The 18,601-nt window shown below is 31.8% G+C and overlaps 3 protein-coding genes across 3 annotated transcripts; all 3 read left to right on the top strand.

The window, feature by feature from the left end:
• The first annotated feature begins 259 nt into the window (after positions 1–259).
• LOC133038001 (uncharacterized) lies at positions 260–4,047 on the top strand. The gene is made up of 6 exons (XM_061115906.1): positions 260–505; positions 721–861; positions 1,502–1,801; positions 3,256–3,422; positions 3,504–3,622; positions 3,714–4,047. Exons 3-6 carry the CDS (start codon positions 1,730–1,732, stop codon positions 3,719–3,721), a joined length of 366 nt encoding a protein of 121 aa, XP_060971889.1. The 5' UTR covers positions 260–505; positions 721–861; positions 1,502–1,729; the 3' UTR covers positions 3,722–4,047.
• A 1,146-nt stretch (positions 4,048–5,193) lies between these two features.
• On the top strand, positions 5,194–6,628 carry LOC133038002 (expansin-like B1). Its single transcript, XM_061115907.1, has 3 exons — positions 5,194–5,433; positions 5,548–5,657; positions 5,816–6,628. The coding sequence occupies exons 1-3, from the start codon at positions 5,295–5,297 to the stop codon at positions 6,353–6,355; spliced, it is 789 nt and encodes a 262-aa protein (XP_060971890.1). The 5' UTR covers positions 5,194–5,294; the 3' UTR covers positions 6,356–6,628.
• Positions 6,629–14,055: 7,427 nt separating this feature from the next.
• Positions 14,056–15,477, top strand: LOC133038000 (expansin-like B1). The gene is made up of 3 exons (XM_061115905.1): positions 14,056–14,307; positions 14,414–14,523; positions 14,682–15,477. The coding sequence occupies exons 1-3, from the start codon at positions 14,172–14,174 to the stop codon at positions 15,219–15,221; spliced, it is 786 nt and encodes a 261-aa protein (XP_060971888.1). The 5' UTR covers positions 14,056–14,171; the 3' UTR covers positions 15,222–15,477.
• The last annotated feature ends 3,124 nt before the right edge of the window (positions 15,478–18,601 follow it).

Below are 18,601 nucleotides of genomic sequence, written 5' to 3'. Positions count from 1 at the left end.
GATGATGGTGCTTCTATGCTTCTTTTTGATTCTTTGGCTGAGACGGCTGAGTTTGCGAGGAGATGGGTTCCGTTTTGTAAGAAGCATAATGTTGAGCCAAGAGCTCCTGAAATATTATAAAAAAAATATTATAAAATAAGAACACAAGGTCTGTCACTTCCTCCTCGCTTCCTTTTTTTTTTTCATTCCTAACCCAAATGATAAATCGAATTGGGATTTGTCTCAGATTTGGTGCTTGAGTAGATTTTGTCTTGCTAATCGAATAAGGAGTAGTTCTTGACTCCGGCTTCGGACGCTTTTCCGTTGTGGTTAATTAAAAGAGCCCAATCGTTTAGCACCGGTGGTGCTTATGTATCTGATGATGGTGCTTCTATGCTTCTTTTTGATTCTTTGGCTGAGACGGCTGAGTTTGCGAGGAGATGGGTTCCGTTTTGTAAGAAGCATAATGTTGAGCCAAGAGCTCCTGAAATATTATAAAAAAAATATTATAAAATAAGAACACAAGGTCTGTCACTTCCTCCTCGCTTCCTTTTTTTTTTCATTCCTAACCCAAATGTTAAATCGAATTGGGATTTGTCTCAGATTTGGTGCTTGAGTAGATTTTGTCTTGCTAATCGAATAAGGAGTAGTTTTATCTTTGTGTAGTCGGATGACTACAAGAACTCGAGGCTGGAATTTCAAGTTTCGAACTTGGGTTTATGTGTTTTTTTAATCATACAGGATGAGTTGGACAAGGTGAGGGCTGGGGGAGACAATTCTACAGAGGGATTAAAAGAATCAAAAAACACTTGTGAAAAATGTGGTCTTACTTTCAAGAAAGCTGCTTATTTGAAACAGCATATGCTAAGCCATTCTACCGAGGTACTTTCCATTTTCCATATTCTCTTATTTATTTGATATCTATATTTTTTAGTCCTTGTGTTCATGCAATAGATTATTGTCAAATGTCAATATGAACTATTACTAACATGTAGAGCTTGTAATTTTTTTTATGAGGAATGTTGTTTGTATACAGCAATTAGTGTTTACTTTTAACTTTTACTCTCAATTGGTTACAACTTTAAATGTGGATTTTGGGGTCGTGGACTGTAATATGAGTTTTTCCCTTAATTGATATGGATGTACCTTCTGTTTTTTTTTTTTTTTTGTCATGGGTGTTTAGCTGAATGGAAATCATTAGATTTCTTATGTGTTCTTATAGATCGAATTTTTGATTGATAGCTTTGGGCAGGAACCAATATTTTTGAAAACAAAAATTACATAATTTTTGGTGTGAAGCATTGGATCCCACAGAAAGAACTCCAAAATGCAGATGGTTTTGACTTGAATGGACCAGTATCAGGTTGGGTGACCTCCTGAGAAGCTCCTTCAAGTGGACCTTGATCACGCTACATTCAGTTTGAGGTTTGATGCGCGTATATTTTTATGTTAGTCTCTGATAGTTATCATGTTAGTAAGTTCGTTTGTTTTAACAGTTTATGGTGTTGTAATTTTATAACAGAGGCCGCATGTCTGTCCTGTGGATGATTGCCCTTCCGATTCTGAGAAGAAAGGATCACTTGAATCGCCATCTTCTCATACACAAAGGAAAACTATTCAAATGTCCAATTGAGAACTGCAAAAGTGAATTTTCTATCAAAGCTAACATTAAGAGACATGTTGAAGAACTGTATAATGAGGGTCGAGCTTCCCCCAGCACTGAATGTGAGAACACTGAGAGGAAGCATGTATGCCAAGAAGCTGGTTGTGGGAAAGCTTTTGCATTTTCCATCAAGGCTACGTAAGCATGAGCAATCCCACGGTAAGTTGCATTATTTTTATTTCTTTTTCGTAAGCATACTAATGGAATGGTTGGTGTACCGTGTGTGTTTGTTTGACCTCTTATTTATGAGTTGAAAATTCATATTCTTATTAGCATAAGCACCACCGGTGCTAAACGATTGGGCTCTTTTAACAAACTTTCAACCTACTTTCCCATGAATTTGTTTAAATTAATAAAAAATGACAGGACGTCGTATAAATAGTCAAATAAATTATTTATCTTTTAGTGTATCTATAAACTCCTTTATATGTTTATGTTTGTTACTATTTTTATTTTTATTAAATAAAAAATCACTCAAAAATATCTACAAACTCCTTTATATGTTTATGTTTGTTACTATTTTTATGTTCTTATTTTGTTTATACAATCTTAATGTTTGAAAGTTGAAACTAAAATGAATGAATGAATGAGTAGTTTGCTTTTCATAATTTTATGAGGTACGTGTGAAGTTATTGGTTAAAGTATGCTAGACATTAATAGTATTTTTTAATATTTTTTTTATAATATTAATTTTTTTTTTTAATACTTTAACCAATAACTTCACAATATTTGTTTCATATTAGCATACTGATATTTATTATACAATCAGGATGAACGGTTTAATTAGGTTAAAGTATATCTATTTGAATGTAATTTTAATATTAATTTAAATAAAATATCTATTAATTTTATTTATTAATTTTCAATAGCCCATGAACGTTAATAGATATTTTATACAATATAAAATGAATTATATATTGATATGAACGGTTTATTTTCAGTATATCTATTAATATCAATTTAAATGAATTATATATTAATTAGTTATTCGTTCAACCAATCTTATTCAAATATTGTGAGGTACGTGTAAATTATTTATTATAGATAATGGCATACTGATATTTTAAATATCTATACTCTAGGATTATACAAAATAATAATAATAAAACGAGAATATGTTAAGAACAACGAAGTTACCGATTTGGTAAAGCAATTAAAACCAACTCAGGTAAAAAGAAAATATATAGTAATACTTAACACTTTCAAATGTATAATATATATTGCTTAGTAATTACTAATTACTATCTTGAGACATCACCAATAATGTACTATTATTGCTTAGTAATATATTTATGATTGCGACATATATATTCCGTTGTTTCTTTGGCAGAGATTTTGATCATATTTCACATTACTTGTTAGTGGTTATTATATTTAACAGCCTAGAACAAGAAAAATAAATTTATATATTCGATTGTCATTGCTCCCATTTTATTATAAATTTATTTGTTTTATGTGTTTTAAGAGGTTAATAATATTGAATTAATTAAAAATCATTGATTTTTTTTTTGTAATTAATATACACAAAAAATTAATTAAAAATCATTGATTTTTTTGTACTTAATATAATATTGAATTCTATTACATAGTTTTTTTTTTTTTTTTTTTTGCAGAAAGCATATTATTGGATTGAAGCTGAAATCATATTAAAAAATATCAACCAAGATTTTTATTACATGTCGTGTGATTTTTGTAATAAGAAACTTATGTTCTACAACGACAACGAAGAAACAGATTGTGAAAATCCAAAATGCGGAAAAAGATGTCTTCCTACACCACGGTAAGCACATTATAACTAAATTAATATTTGAACTTCTTGCATATTCATACTAACCGTTACATATTCTGTATAAATTATTAGTGCAAGGACATATGTAACTCGACGATGGTACAGAGTTGCTAGATGCTGTGATGTTCGGTCATGTTGCAGAAAACATATTCTCATGTACTGCAGTTCAATTAAGATCATATTCGGACTAGGTAACTATAAAAAAATAAATATGTAAAAATTATACATTTTCGTACATAGAAATACATTAAAACTTATAACTAATCATTTTTTTTTTTACAGAAACATAAGTTGTTTGTCCAAAAAACTACGAAGCAATTATCAGCCAAAAAATGGAGAATTCAGTTGTACGTAGATGCAAACCGAACAATGACTTCAAAGTACAATCAGTTCACCATTCAAGGAGTTGAACCAATGGAAGATTAGGAAGAAGTTACTTTTTTTTTTTTTTTACAGTAATTTTATTTTATTTAGTGTTGAGACTTTTCTTGCTGCTGAGCTTGTTTTTCTTTCTCTTGACTTGTTATTTATGGATTTACATGGAGTAGTGTATGCAAGTATTTCATATACCCAATTTTCTAAAAGTAAATAATAAGTATTATTTTATTATGATTTATATATACCTAATTATATTTTACCAACCAATTATAATAGCACAAATATTAATTTGATAAAACAAATTATTCGTATGATCATACCTTTACATACAATCTAAATAAGAAGAAATAAAAAAAAAATAACTAAACTTTACCTAAAACTAATCTTTACGTGCCTCGACACGTAACTCCTACCTAAAAGTGTCTATTTAACGACATTTCTTGGTTTAACAGAATATACTTAAAAATAAAAGAATATTCTGTTAAATTTAACGATTAGGTTTGATCTCCCGTTAACAAATAAACCCAATAATTAAACCCAAAAAATTAAACAATCTTTTAAATATTAATAATCTCTTTTTAAATTAAAAAAATTATCTTAGCTATATATCTCTCTAACAAACCTATCTTGGGAGAATATTAATAATTTTTTTTATTTATTTTTTAAAAAAGAAAAATCTTTATATATTAAAGTTAACCTCATGTTATCTAATGTTTTCTCTGGATAAGCATAGGAAGTAGAAATACTACTTCTATCTTTATGTGATTGCAGATATACCACTTCTATCATTGACCCACTTTTTAGCTTTATAAATGGAGATGTTCATATAATATTAACACTTTACAGAATATTTATAGATATAAACTTACATTACAATGTTATGTTAAAAAAAGAACTAAATAGAATAATCTATTACTCTAATAATAAATTTATTTACAATTTTATAATTACACTAATATTATTTTTAATACATTATTAAATAATATTTCAAATATAAATATTTAATTTTTTCAAACAAAAAATTTGTAATCCTTAAAAATAAAATACATTCAAAATCTTAAAAAGACCAAAATCTTAAATGAAACTAGCAATACGTGGCTCGGCACGTACATTCACCTAGTATATATATATATATATATATATATATATATATACGTAAAAGTCAAAGAAGTCAACAAAGTTCACCTATACACATATATATAATGGCCCGTGGATTTCATATTAAACCATCATATATTAATTTATATATATTCCCACCTCATGAATATCCATATGGCCCGTGGATTGGAATGGTCTAATTCAGAATTAATTAGCTACCCACCTCATGAATATCCATATGGACAGTACTATAAATACATGACATGCCTTCTTTTCTTTGCTACAACACAAATTAATAACACTTCCTTTCTTAATCATTTGTGTTTATATATCTCTCAACCAAATATATCTTTTTATATATTCTGTGTGTTCAAAGTAAAAAAGAAAATGGAGTTTAATAAGCATGAGAAACAACTATATACTGTAGTTATTGGTTTTCTGGTGCTCTTTCCTGTATTATGTGCATCAACGTTTACAGCCTCAAGAGCCACCTATTATGGCACCCCGGATGGCTATGGAACTCCAAGTATGTATATTATATATAGTCATATTATAACACATAGATAACTATTTTTCTTACCTGTGTATATAATAATATATATATATACATAATGATTCTTCTATATCTTTAATTTATTAGGTGGAGCTTGTGGATTTGGTGAATATGGAAGGACTGTCAATAATGGCTATGTATCAGCTGTTTCTAGGGCACTCTACAAGGATGGTGCTGGTTGTGGTGCATGTTATCAGGTGAATATTGTATCTGTTTCATATGTAGTTGGTCTATTTAGTATAATATCATATATATATAACATCAAATTGACTCGGTCCACAAATAATAATTTATATATGTGTACTCAAATATTAATACACACAATAATTTATTAATAAGTAGGTTAATATTTCAGGTTAGGTGCAAGAACCCTCATCTTTGTACCTATGATGGGGTGAATATAGTAGTGACTGACTACGGGGAAGGAGATAGAACTGACTTCATTCTTAGCCCAAGAGCTTTCTCAAAGCTAGCTCTTCCAAATTTAGATAAAAAGTTGATGAGTTATGGTGTTGTTGAAGTTGAATACAAAAGGATCTCTTGCAATTATTACCCAACTCATCATATTAATAATAGTGTCATCACCTACAAGATCAGTGAACACAGCAATTATCCATACTATTTGGCTTTAACCATTTTACATGTAAGCGGCAAAAACGACATCACAGCAGTTGAACTGTGGCAAAAGGAGACAAACCAATGGAAGGCCATGCGTAGAGTGTATGGAGCAGTTTGGGACATGGCAAATCCACCAAGGGGACCCATCACATTGAGGTTTCAAGCTACAACTAATTTGGGGTACACTTATTGGGTTTACTCTACCAATGCCATACCCAAACTTTGGAAGGCTGGGGCTGCTTATCAAGCCAATGTTAAGCTCATTATCCCTAAATAAAATTAAAATCCATACAAGACTTAAATGCTAATTAGATTGATGTATCTCTTCACTACGTACGTACTAATTAAGTTCTAGTTAATATATAGATGTGTAGAGAATAAGTAATTGTGAAATTTGTGTGTTTCGTTTAAGCATGTTTTATTATTAGATGTTGTTTTCCTTTTCAATGCTTTAAAAGATAATAATGGGTCTATTGGACTTTTTGTACGTACTTTAATTGGAATAATAGAGATTGTATCATCAATAAAGCTTGTGTATTTTGTTATTATATTATATAAGTTTTTGCTATCATAATTATTATATAGCATTACTATTAGCTATGTCCTTGATCTAGCGAGTAATGCCTTCTTATGAAAAAGTGTTGAAGTTTATAATGTTAAATGTCAGCAGGTTTGTCAAAGTAAAAATTATGATAATCATGTCTTTAGGGATGTTGGGAATTGGAATATGGTTTGCGAAATTATTGGGTAAAGTGAGTGCATCAAGTGTATATTTAATAGTATAATTAGTTTAATTAGGAAGCTCCTCCTTTAAATTCTATTTCCTATATTGGAGGAAGTTAGTGGAGGTAAAAAAATGTACATTTAAACTTTTCTTCTCTAAATCTGAGTTTCTAGCAGTGGACTATAAAATTGTTGAGGTTATTAACAAGGAAATAAATGCATTGGAGAGGCTATAGACCAAAGAAAGGCTATTTCGATTTGGTGTTTTACGAGATAATAATAGACATTATTTTAGTTTTCTAATTAAACAATTAATCCTAAAAAAAAATATTGAACCGATCAATTTTTTTTAATCTCCCTATTACAATTAATCAAGGTGGAGCGGTCAATAATTAAATTTTTTTATCAAGCAATAGATCCACGAAACATACAACCTATTTAACTTAGGAAAAGTGTTAATTTCTATAAAGATAAAATTAATCTAGGTAACAAATCAATAAAGCATATATAATTCATTTAACTTAAGTTCTATTTTTCATCACAACAATACTTTTGATAAATCAGCAAGCACAACAATACTTTTGACATTACTATTAATTGCAATTTATCACAATTACTTAGAATCCTAAACTATTAGGTGAGTAGTAATTCTAAGTTGATAATAGAACAATAAAAACCTCAATTAAGTAATTTAATATGAGAGAAATCAAGAACAACATTCATTACCACTAATCAAGAATTCATATTTTAGGGTTTTGAAATAACCATAACCTAAGAAGAAACTACTCCATAATAGCAATCATAATGTGAGTGAGGACAAAGCACACTGAAAATACTCGTGTTGGTCTATAGGGTCAGTCATTAGTCCATGAAGCAGCCAGAGTGACGTACTCATGTATAAGAGCCATCATTCCGTAGGTGTAAGGGCCCAACGAAGGCTTGAAGCGAGGACGTTACAAATGGTATCAGAGCCTTGACCCAGCCGGAAATATGGTCGACAGGGACATTACAAATGGGTATCAAAGCCTTGACCCAACTGGAAGTGTGGTTGACGAGGACGTCTGGCCCCGTAAGGGGGGTGATTGTGACAGACAGTAGTCATCAGTCCATGAAGCAGCTAGAGTGACGTACTCGTGTATAAGAACCATTATTCCGTGGGTTTAAGGGCCCAATGGAGGCTTGAAGCGAGGACGTTACAAATAGTATCAAAGCGAGGACGTTACACTTAGAATCCTAAACTATTAGGTGAGTAGTAATTCTAAGATGATAATAGAATAATGTAAAACCTTAATTAAGTAATTTAATATGAGAGAAATCAAGAACAACATCCATTGCAACTGATGAGATCATGCCTGGTTCTAAAACTATCTTCACTGATCAGATCCTCTTCTTGACTAATCAAAATTCCACTTTGAAGTTTCAAGATCCATCTTCGATCAATTCTAACTCTGATACCACTTGTTGGAGATTCAAGACTGGATCTCACACACCAGGTAGTTCACACCATTAACAAGAACACTCCTCAAAGCACACGAACCAAACTACAATGCCAATTGAACATACTTAAAGAACTTAAGATAAAAATGAATAAAAACTTTATTTGTTATAATAATTTTTAACTATATATATTATATTAAGGGGAAGACGAATTTTATTGGTGGGAGGAGATTGATGATTGGATCAATAGCACCAATATACACATACACTTAGAGGTCTTGAGGATAATAAGTTGGGTCAAACTTGTTGATCGTGGTTTTGGGTGTTGGGTGAGATCGATTTGGTTTAAGATTTTTTTAATTATTTTTTAAAATTTTTTTGCTTCACTCTATAACAAAAGCAAAAACACAATTAGCATCAGTGCGGTTTTTGGTTCGGTTCATAACCGAAGCGAAAAAAAAATTAATATTTGTATTTACGGTTATAACATCGGTTACACCAATCAAAATAAATTCTTTATATATCACTTAAAAATTAAAGAAAAAAAATTATTTTTTAATAATGTAAGTTTAATAAAAAATATATAAGGTTACGTGAAAAAAACCCACAAGTTTGCAACTATTATGGGTTGAACATAGTATTATGGGGAAAGAGATAGAACTAGTCTTTATTATGAGCTCACGGGCCTTCTCAAATCTATCTCTTCCGAAGTCAAAGAAGAATTTAAGAGTTATGGTGTGGTTGAAGTTGAATACAAGTACTTTAACCCTTCTATATATGTCACTGGCCAAAAAAATAACATCATAGCGGTTGAGCTGTGGTAGCTAGAAGAACACAAAACAATGGAAGGTCATGCATAGAGAGTTTGGAGTAGTTTGGAATATGGAAAATCTACCAAATGGGTCCATCACATTAAGGTTTCAAGCTACACCAATTTAAGCTATACTTATTAGGTTCATTCTACAAATAATATACCCAAACTTTGGGAAAGCTCAAGTAAAACTTATTGTGTTTAATGCATATTAAAATCACTCTTCTATGTTAGATTAATGCATATTAAAATCATATAAGAATGCATATAAAATTGTGTTTAATTAGTTTTGTGTGTGGCTAGCTCTTTTCTTTTATAGTTTAAAAATAAATAATGGTTGGCTTAGTTTGTATTTTGGTACAATAAATAAAGAGATAAGTCATTAATTTGCACCTTTATTATGTTGTCCATAAAAATTTAATGTATATGTTACGATATTACAATACAAAATGTACATTGCATATGAAATGGTTTGTATTATAGTTTATATTATCAAGTTTATTAATTTAGATTGTATTAGGGTCACTACAAGAAATGTCACTTTTACAAGCACAGTTCGCTACTGCGTTGGTAAAAAAACTGTACTGGCGAAAAGGTCAAAGTTTTATCATCCACATTTGCAGTGGCTAAAATCTAACTTTTACTATCACATTTACACGCTGGGAAAAGTTATTTTTGCCAGCGCTTTTTATTTTGTGCTGGCAAAAGTTCTAATACCAATGTTGATTTGCCAACACATCAGAAGTAAATTTTATTTTACCAGCGCAATATCAAACTTCTGCCAGTACAAAAATGTACTGGTAAAAGTGACATTTCTTATAGTGGGGTAAAGTCTGGGCAAAAGTAAAAGTCGACGTTTGAGTTAAGATTGAGATTGGTCGTCCAATTTGTTGTGGTAATTTTGCACACGCAAATGTACGTATCGTAATAAGTACTAATAGACTCACTAGAAGTGAGGTCGATCCCACAAGAATTGTAGTTAAGTACTTCAAAATTAAACATTTACATTTACTTCTATTTGGTGAATTCAATTAAGAGAAAATTAAATTTAAGAACATTAAAGAGACAGTGAAATTAAAAAGTAAGTAATTGAAAAGAGAAATTAACAATGATTAAAGTTAGTGCTTCGGTTTCAATTGTATCTAACAATTGTGGCCTAATATTATATCTTTCGGTTACCAATTTTTATGCAATAGTAAGTTTACTAAGGTAAGTAGTCTTCTCAGATATATAAATCTCAATTATATGTAAATTTTCTACTCTAGATAAATTAAACATGCAATAGGCATTAAACACAGAAACCTTATAAGCTATCTAAACCATACAGGTACTCTCGTCCTTTATCGAAATTCAATTTTATTTCAATATAGCATAATTGACACTCACTTCTCAGATCTCGCATCAAAATCATAGACATTTAACCAGGCAATTAAAAGTAGTTAAGTACAAATAAAATAGAATACATAGAAACTGAGGGAAAATAAATCATATTAAAATCATAAAACAATGTCAACAATATCCATCTAGACCCTAATTAATTGTTTAGCTACTCATGTTCATTGTAGCAAAATCACATATTAACTTAAAAAAAAATAGGGAAGAAACCTCTGAAGAAAGCATCCAAAATTGCAGAAGGTCTCTGAAATTTGTTCTCCTTTTTCTACTATTTATTTCCTTCCGAATTACTTACCGAAATCAACTGAAGTTCTCTCCTTATATAGCCATTGAAGGCCTAAAAAGATAGAAAAATCTCACATGTTAAAATTCCTTTTCAGCTTTAAATTAGGCCATCACAATAAGCCCACGTTGAGAAATCTTTTTTTCTGCTTCAAACTAAGGGCGGGTCGTGGCATGCCTTTTCTTGGGCCGTAGCCCGTTTGCATTTTTCACACGAGTATACAAGACTTTAAGTGTACATGCCGCAGCATCCCTTTTCTTGGGTCGCGGCCCGTCTTCAATTCCCCCACGTTTTCAAGGCGTGCAATCTTTCTTTCCTAGGCAGGATCCTGATTTTTACACAGTGATATTTTATGCGATCTTTTATCTTTTTCCGTTGATATTTTTCTAATCTTTCTCTATTTTAAATCTGTAAAAATAAAAGATAACAAGCGTCAAAATTGCTCCAAACACGAGTAAAAATAAATTAAAAATATACTAAAATTAATCTAAATTTAATACTAAAAACAACCTAACACAAGTCCCTTGTTGGAGTCACAAGATCTGGGTCTTGAGTCAAAATCAGGGTTTAGCTTCTTTTTTATTTTCTTTCCCCTGTATACTTACGAGTATTCTTCTTCATTTTATTTTTATTTATTTTTTGTTCTTCTTCCAACACCATCATTATTAAGACCAGTACTACCACCGAAATTAAAGAACAAAAAGAGTTTTGAGCTTGATGACAAATCTGAATTGAAATATAAAGGGGATCGAGATTGATTATGGCAAAACGTGCACATCAAATTTGAAACTCGTGCACACTTTTGCTTCTCATTGCGCAAATCTACACCCCATGTCTGCTTATAATATATTAGGGCTCATTTGGTAACTCTTATAAGGTCGTATTGTATTAAATAACAAGGAATACTATATTTTAATCAAACTTTTTATTGTATTAATTTTTACAATCATAAATTTTAATACAAAATCAACTGCATTATTTAATACATTATAAATGATCTGTATTAGCTTGTATTATAATATTTAAACCCTATACCCAAACCCAGACCTCGGCCCCAAACCCCAAACGTAGACTTCAGACTCGGACCCCAAACCCGGACCCATACCAAACCTCGTTCCCGGATCCAGATCCCGAACCCTAGTCTCGAATCTGCATTCGAACCCCGACCTAGACCTGGACCCGGACCCAACCCCACTCCCAACTTCAACCCTGACCCAGACCCCAAACCAGACCCCAAACACGAACATGAACCTCGAACCTGAACCCAACCCTTGCACTCCTAGACTAGCTAGGCCCCAAACTCGGACCCTGATGCGACCCCAAAGCCTAGACTCAAATTCGAACCCCAAACCCCGGTTCATGGTCGGGGTCGTGGTTGGGGTCAAGTTTATGTAAATAGTATATGTTTATACAACCTATTAATAAAATTCAATACATACTAAACATTGTACTATATTAAATAATACTACTACAATTTAATACAATCTAACACAAATACAACACGATGTACCAAATGAGTCCTTAAAAATTAAATTACACTGGACAATCCATGTTAGCGTTTAAGATTAAGAATTAACGAACACCTTAAATTTGCAAAATTAAAGTGGAGATTGGGAGGTATTTCCCACTAAAATTTTAAATATATAGACAGTTGTTAAAAAGTGTAAAGTTTAGAAGGTGTATAGCCACCACTGACCCTATGATAATTTAATTCCAACAATGTTATAGTGTTAGAAATTTACAATGTGCCCATACAAATGTATGAAAACTTAATTATTATTAACACTACAAAAATACTTATCAGGTTACACACATATTGATTCGATAAACAATATAAAAAAATATTATTAACTAATTATTATAAAGTGACGCGTCCATAGTATTGGGCACATGCTTTAAGGCTTAAAGTGTGAAATAGCCAATGTTTATTGGTTTTAATATATATAAAACCTTATACTTCTTACCATAGGTACCTTAACCTATCACATTAATTTGCATGTAATTTCCATGCTACGCATCCATGATTGATCTATGTCATTTAGTTATATTGATATACGTGACCATTGATGGGTTTAGCTACGATAAATGTTGCGAAGGCCGCTTTGATCCTATGTTAGTATAATTAATGGACGAGATTGTTTTGAAATACCTATAATTATGATAGCAAAAGTTAAGCGCTTATAAGGTTACACACTATCAGAAAACATATGTAGCCCAAGTGGGAGATTGTTGGATTAAAATCCTCAATATGGGCTCATATGTGTATTAGTGTATTGCTATTTGAAGTTTGGCCCAAAATAAAGTGATCATTTTAGTAATTATGGGTCATTGGGTATTAAAGTGTCATGGGCTAAATGTGTAGATACCCTAAGCGATATTTCTAATTTATTGAGGGGCTAAATTAGAAATACTTAAAATTAATAACCTAGCTATGAGGTTATAAATTGGTAGTGGTCCCCAAGAAACAAGTGTCAATTTCTATTCTCATCTTCCCCCATCAAGAGAGAAAATTAGAAAACCTAAGTCTTGTTTTCTTGGAAGATCATTACCCAAAATCACCACAAAGATAATCTCTACAAGATGGATTAAGATCATCACTATCTATGAATTAAGATACGCTTCCGTCATTTGAATTCTTCTCTTTGAATCAACAAAGGTATTCTTTAGATCTATAGTTATACACTTATAATTATATGTAATATGTTTTTCTATAGAATTGAATTTTATTGTTGCATATTTTATGAGTGATATAAAATCTAACACTAACATATAGTTGCGCCAACATATAAGTACGTACCTCAAACTCGAAACCATATTAATTAAACAGACGAAATGAAAACTCATAATATATAATATGTTTCAAATATAAGCCGTGCTTTCAATAACTCATAACACATAGATTCTTACTCTTACTCCCAGCCCCCCTAGTACTGATTTCTTTACCCAATATATCTTCTTTAAGCTAGTAAAATCCTACGTACGTAAGAATTAATATTAATTAGTACAATCTGAGAAAATAAATTATAATTAATTAAATAGTTAGAAAAGTAGAGAGAGAAGGCAAGGCAAAGGTATCGGCCTACACAAAAGTCAAATGTTCTTCTAATAATTAATAATACAAATATTTCTAATTAGAATATATATTATCATGTAAAAGTCAATTAACAAAAGAAATCAACAAAAGTTCACCTATATAAGGGCCCGTGGATTTCATATTAAACCATCATATATTAATTTATATTTATTCCCTAGGATTGGAATGATCTAATTCAGAATTAATTAGCTACCCACCTCATGAATATGGACACTATAAATACATGACATCTTCTTTTCTTTGCTACAACACAAATTAATAACACTTCCTTTCTTAATCATTTGTGTTTATATATCTCTCAACCAAATATATCTTTTTATATATTCTGTGTGTTCAAAGTAAAAAAGAAAATGGAGTTTAATAAGCATGAGAAACAACTATATACTGTAGTTGGTTTTCTGGTGCTCTTTCCTGTATTATGTGCATCAACGTTTACAGCCTCAAGAGCCACCTATTATGGCACCCCGGATGGCTATGGTACTCCAAGTATGTGTATTATATATATAGACATATTATAACACATGTACATGTATTTTTATTACCTATATATGTATATAATAATATATATTCTTCTATATCTTTAATTTATTAGGTGGAGCTTGTGGATTTGGCGAATATGGAAGGACTGTCAATAATGGCTATGTATCAGCTGTTTCTAGGGCACTCTACAAGGATGGTGCTGGTTGTGGTGCATGTTATCAGGTGAATATTGTATCTGTTTCATATGTAGTTGGTCTATTTAGTATAATATCATATATATATAACATCAAATTGACTCGGTCCACAAATAATAATTTATATATGTGTACTCAAATATTAATACACACAATAATTTATTAATAAGTAGGTTAATATTTCAGGTTAGGTGCAAGAACCCTCATCTTTGTAACTATGATGGGGTGAATATAGTAGTGACTGACTACGGGGAAGGAGATAGAACTGACTTCATTCTTAGCCCAAGAGCTTTCTCAAAGCTAGCTCTTCCAAATTTAGATAAAAAGTTGATGAGTTATGGTGTTGTTGAAGTTGAATACAAAAGGATCTCTTGCAATTATTACCCAACTCATCATATTAATAATAGTATCATCACGTACAAGATCAGTGAACACAGCAATTATCCATACTATTTGGCTTTAACCATTTTACATGTAAGCGGCAAAAACGACATCACAGCAGTTGAACTGTGGCAAAAGGAGACAAACCAATGGAAGGCCATGCGTAGAGTGTATGGAGCAGTTTGGGACATGGCAAATCCACCAAGGGGACCCATCACATTGAGGTTTCAAGCTACAACTAATTTAGGGTACACTTATTGGGTTTACTCTACCAATGCCATACCCAAACTTTGGAAGGCCGGGACTGCTTATCAAGCCAAAGTTAAGCTCATTATCGCTAAATAAAATTAATATCCATACAAGAATTAATTGCTTATTAGATTGATATATCTCTTCACTACGTACGTACTAATTAAGTTCTAGTTAATATATAGATGTGTAGAGAATAAGTAATTGTGAAAATTGTGTGTTTTGTTTACGTATGTTTTATTACTAAAAGTTGTTTTCCTTTTCAATGCTTTAAAAGATAATAATGGGTCCATTGGACTTTGTATGTACTAGAGATTGCATCATCAATAAAAGTTTGTGTATTTTGTTATTATATTATATAAGTTTTTGCTATCATTATTATATAGCATTACTATTAGCTATGTCCTTGATCTAGCGAGTAATGCCTTCTTATGTAAAAGTGTTGAAGTTTATAATGGGCCAAGGTATGTTAAATGTCAGCAGGTTTGTCAAAGTAAAAATTATGATAATCATGTCTTTAGGGATGTTGGGAATTGGAATATGGTTTGCGATGGTTAAAGAGAGTACATCAAGTGTATATTCAATAGTATAATTAGTTTAATTAGGAAGCTCCTCCTTTAAATTCTATTTCCTATATTGGAGGAAGTTAGTGGAGGTAAAAAAATGTACATTTAAACTTTTCTTCTCTAAATTGTTGAGGTTATTAGCAAGAAAATAAATGAATTGGAGGGGCTATAGACCAAAGAAAGGATATTTCGATTTGGTGTTTTACGAGATAATAATAGACATTATTTTAGTTTTCTAATTAAACAATTAATCCCAAAAAAAAATATTGAACCGATCAATTTTTTTTAATCTTCCTATTACAATTAATCAAGGTGGAGCGGTCAATAATTAACTTTTTTTTATCAAGCAATAGATCCACGAAACATACAACCTATTTAACTTAGAAAAAGTATTAATTTCTATAAAGATAAAATTAATCTAGGTAACAAATTAATAAAGCATATATAATTCATTTAACTTAAGTTCTATTTTTCATCACAACAATACTTTTGATAAATTAGCAAGCACAACAATACTTTTGACATTACTATTAATTGCAATTTATCACAATTACTTAGAATCCTAAACTATTAGGTGAGTAGTAATTCTAAGTTGATAATAGAACAATAAAAACCTCAATTAAGTAATTTAATATGAGAGAAATCAAGAACAACATTCATTAACACTAATAAAGAATTCATATTTTAGGGTTTTGAAATAACCATAACCTAAGAAGAAACTACTCCATAATAGCAATCATAATGTGAGTGAGGACAAAGCACACTGAAAATACTCGTGTTGGTTTGTAGGGTCAGTCATCAGTCCATGAAGCAGCCAGAGTGACGTACTCATGTATAAGAGCCATCATTCTGTAGGTGTAAGGGCCCAACGAAGGCTTGAAGCGGGGGACGTTACAAATGGTATCAGAGCCTTGACCCAACCAGAAATATGGTCGACAGGGACATTACAAATGGTATCAAAGCCTTGACCCAGCCAGAAGTGTGGTCGACGAGGACGTCGGACCCCGTAAGGGGGGTGATTGTGACAGTCAGTAGTCTCGTGATCCGTAAGTGGAAATACCAGGTAAGTTGTGCAATCCCACATCGCTTGGGGAAGGTCACGTGGATGATTCTGAGACTGTGTAGGTATGGGACTACACAGTTGAAGAGAGCTTAAATGGATTGATTAGTACTACCTATATCAACAAGGTGCATCTTGTTTTCGGTAGCCCATCACGAAAGAACTCCACGGTTAAGCGTGCTTGGCCTGGGGCAATTTTAGGATGGGTGATCTCTTGGAAAATTGAACTATGGCAAAAACGACATCACAGCAGTTGAACTATGGTAAAAGGAGACAAACCAATGGAAGGCCATGCGTAGAGTGTATGGAGCAGTTTGGGACATGGCAAATCCACCAAGAGGACCCATCACATTGAGGTTTCAAGCTACAACTAATTTAGGGTACACTTATTGGGTTTACTCTACCAATGCCATACCCAAACCTTGGAAGGTCGGGGCTGCTTATCACGCTAATGTTAAGCTCATCATCACTAAATAAAACTAAAATTCATACAAGAATTAAATGCTTATTAGATTGATGGATCTCTTCACTACGTACTAATTAAGTTCTAGTTAATATATAGATGTGTAGAGAATAAGTAATTATGAAAATTATGTGTTTCATTTATGTTTTATTATTGGATGTTGTTTTTCTTTCCAATGCTTTAAAAGAGAATAATGGGTCCATTGGACTTTGTACGTACTTTAATTGGAATAATAGAGATTGTATCATCAATAAAGCTTATGAAATTTGTTATTATATTTTATAAGTTTTTGCTACCATTATTATATAGCATTACTATTAGGCATGAGTTTTGAGATCGACGACAAATCTGAATTGAAATATAGAGGGGATCGAGGTTGATTATGACAAATGTGCACCTCATATTTGAAACTCGTGCACACTTTTTTTTCTCATTGCACAAATTTACACCCAATGTCTACTTATAATATACTTAGGACTCGTTTGGTAATCCTTGTAAAAGTCGTATTATATTAAAGGTAAATAATAAGAAATACTATATTTGGATCAACCTTTGTATTGTATTAATTAATGCAACCATAATTTTTAAACAAAATAAATCGCATTATTTAATACATTAAAAATAATCTATGTTAGCTTGTAATATAATATTTAAATGAGGATCCCAAAGTTAAATCTAGACCTCGGTCCCAAACCCCAAACCGAGACTTCAGACTCGGACCCCAAACTTAGATCCATACCCGACCCTGGTCTCAGATCTAGATCCTGAACCCCATCCTCGAATCTACATCCGAACCCCGACTAGGCCCCGACCTAAACCTAGACCCAGCCTCAGCCCCGACTTCGATCCTGACCCCAAACCTCAGACCCCGGACCCCAAACACGAACGTGAACCTCAGACCCAAACCCAGACCCAAACATGCACCCCCAAACTAGCTAGGCCCCAAACTCGGTCCCGAAACCCAGACTCAGACTCAAATCTCGAACCCCAATTCATGGCCGGAGTCAGAGTTGGGGTCGAGTTTATGTAAATAGTATAAGTTTACACAACCTATTAGTATGATTAAATATATACTAAATATTGTACTGTATTAAATAATGCTACTACAATACAATACAATCTAACACAATAGTATACAATTATAATACAATACAACACGGTGTATCAAATAAGTCCTTAAATGATTAAATTACACTAGACAATCCATGTTAGCGTTTCAGAATATGAATTAATGAGCACGTTAAATTTGAAAAACTAAAGTGGAGACTGGGAGGTATTGCCAGCAAAATTTTGACCTGTGCGTTAAGTTGCCAACTAAAAGTGGAGTGGGATGTCTTAAAGGAAATCAAAGGACTGGACAGGAATGCCATAACCTTGCTCCAACTAC

The sequence above is a fragment of the Cannabis sativa genome, chromosome 5, assembly GCF_029168945.1.
Source record: "Cannabis sativa cultivar Pink pepper isolate KNU-18-1 chromosome 5, ASM2916894v1, whole genome shotgun sequence".
NCBI lineage: Eukaryota > Viridiplantae > Streptophyta > Magnoliopsida > Rosales > Cannabaceae > Cannabis > Cannabis sativa.
Note: the sequence above shows the minus strand (reverse complement) of the source record. Positions and strands in the feature narration are given on the sequence as shown.

Excerpts from the sequence above, each read along its gene's own strand:
- LOC133038002 (XM_061115907.1), top strand. The coding sequence starts at position 5,295 with ATGGAGTTTAATAAGCATGAGAAACAACTATATACTGTAGTTATTGGT. Across the intron at positions 5,434-5,547 it reads GGATGGCTATGGAACTCCAA|GTGGAGCTTGTGGATTTGGT; the intron begins GTATGTATATTA and ends TTAATTTATTAG. Across the intron at positions 5,658-5,815 it reads GTTGTGGTGCATGTTATCAG|GTTAGGTGCAAGAACCCTCA; the intron begins GTGAATATTGTA and ends TTAATATTTCAG.
- LOC133038001 (XM_061115906.1), top strand. The coding sequence starts at position 1,730 with ATGCCAAGAAGCTGGTTGTGGGAAAGCTTTTGCATTTTCCATCAAGGC. Across the intron at positions 1,802-3,255 it reads TAAGCATGAGCAATCCCACG|AAAGCATATTATTGGATTGA; the intron begins GTAAGTTGCATT and ends TTTTTTTTGCAG. Across the intron at positions 3,423-3,503 it reads AGATGTCTTCCTACACCACG|TGCAAGGACATATGTAACTC; the intron begins GTAAGCACATTA and ends ATAAATTATTAG.
- LOC133038000 (XM_061115905.1), top strand. The coding sequence starts at position 14,172 with ATGGAGTTTAATAAGCATGAGAAACAACTATATACTGTAGTTGGTTTT. Across the intron at positions 14,308-14,413 it reads GGATGGCTATGGTACTCCAA|GTGGAGCTTGTGGATTTGGC; the intron begins GTATGTGTATTA and ends TTAATTTATTAG. Across the intron at positions 14,524-14,681 it reads GTTGTGGTGCATGTTATCAG|GTTAGGTGCAAGAACCCTCA; the intron begins GTGAATATTGTA and ends TTAATATTTCAG.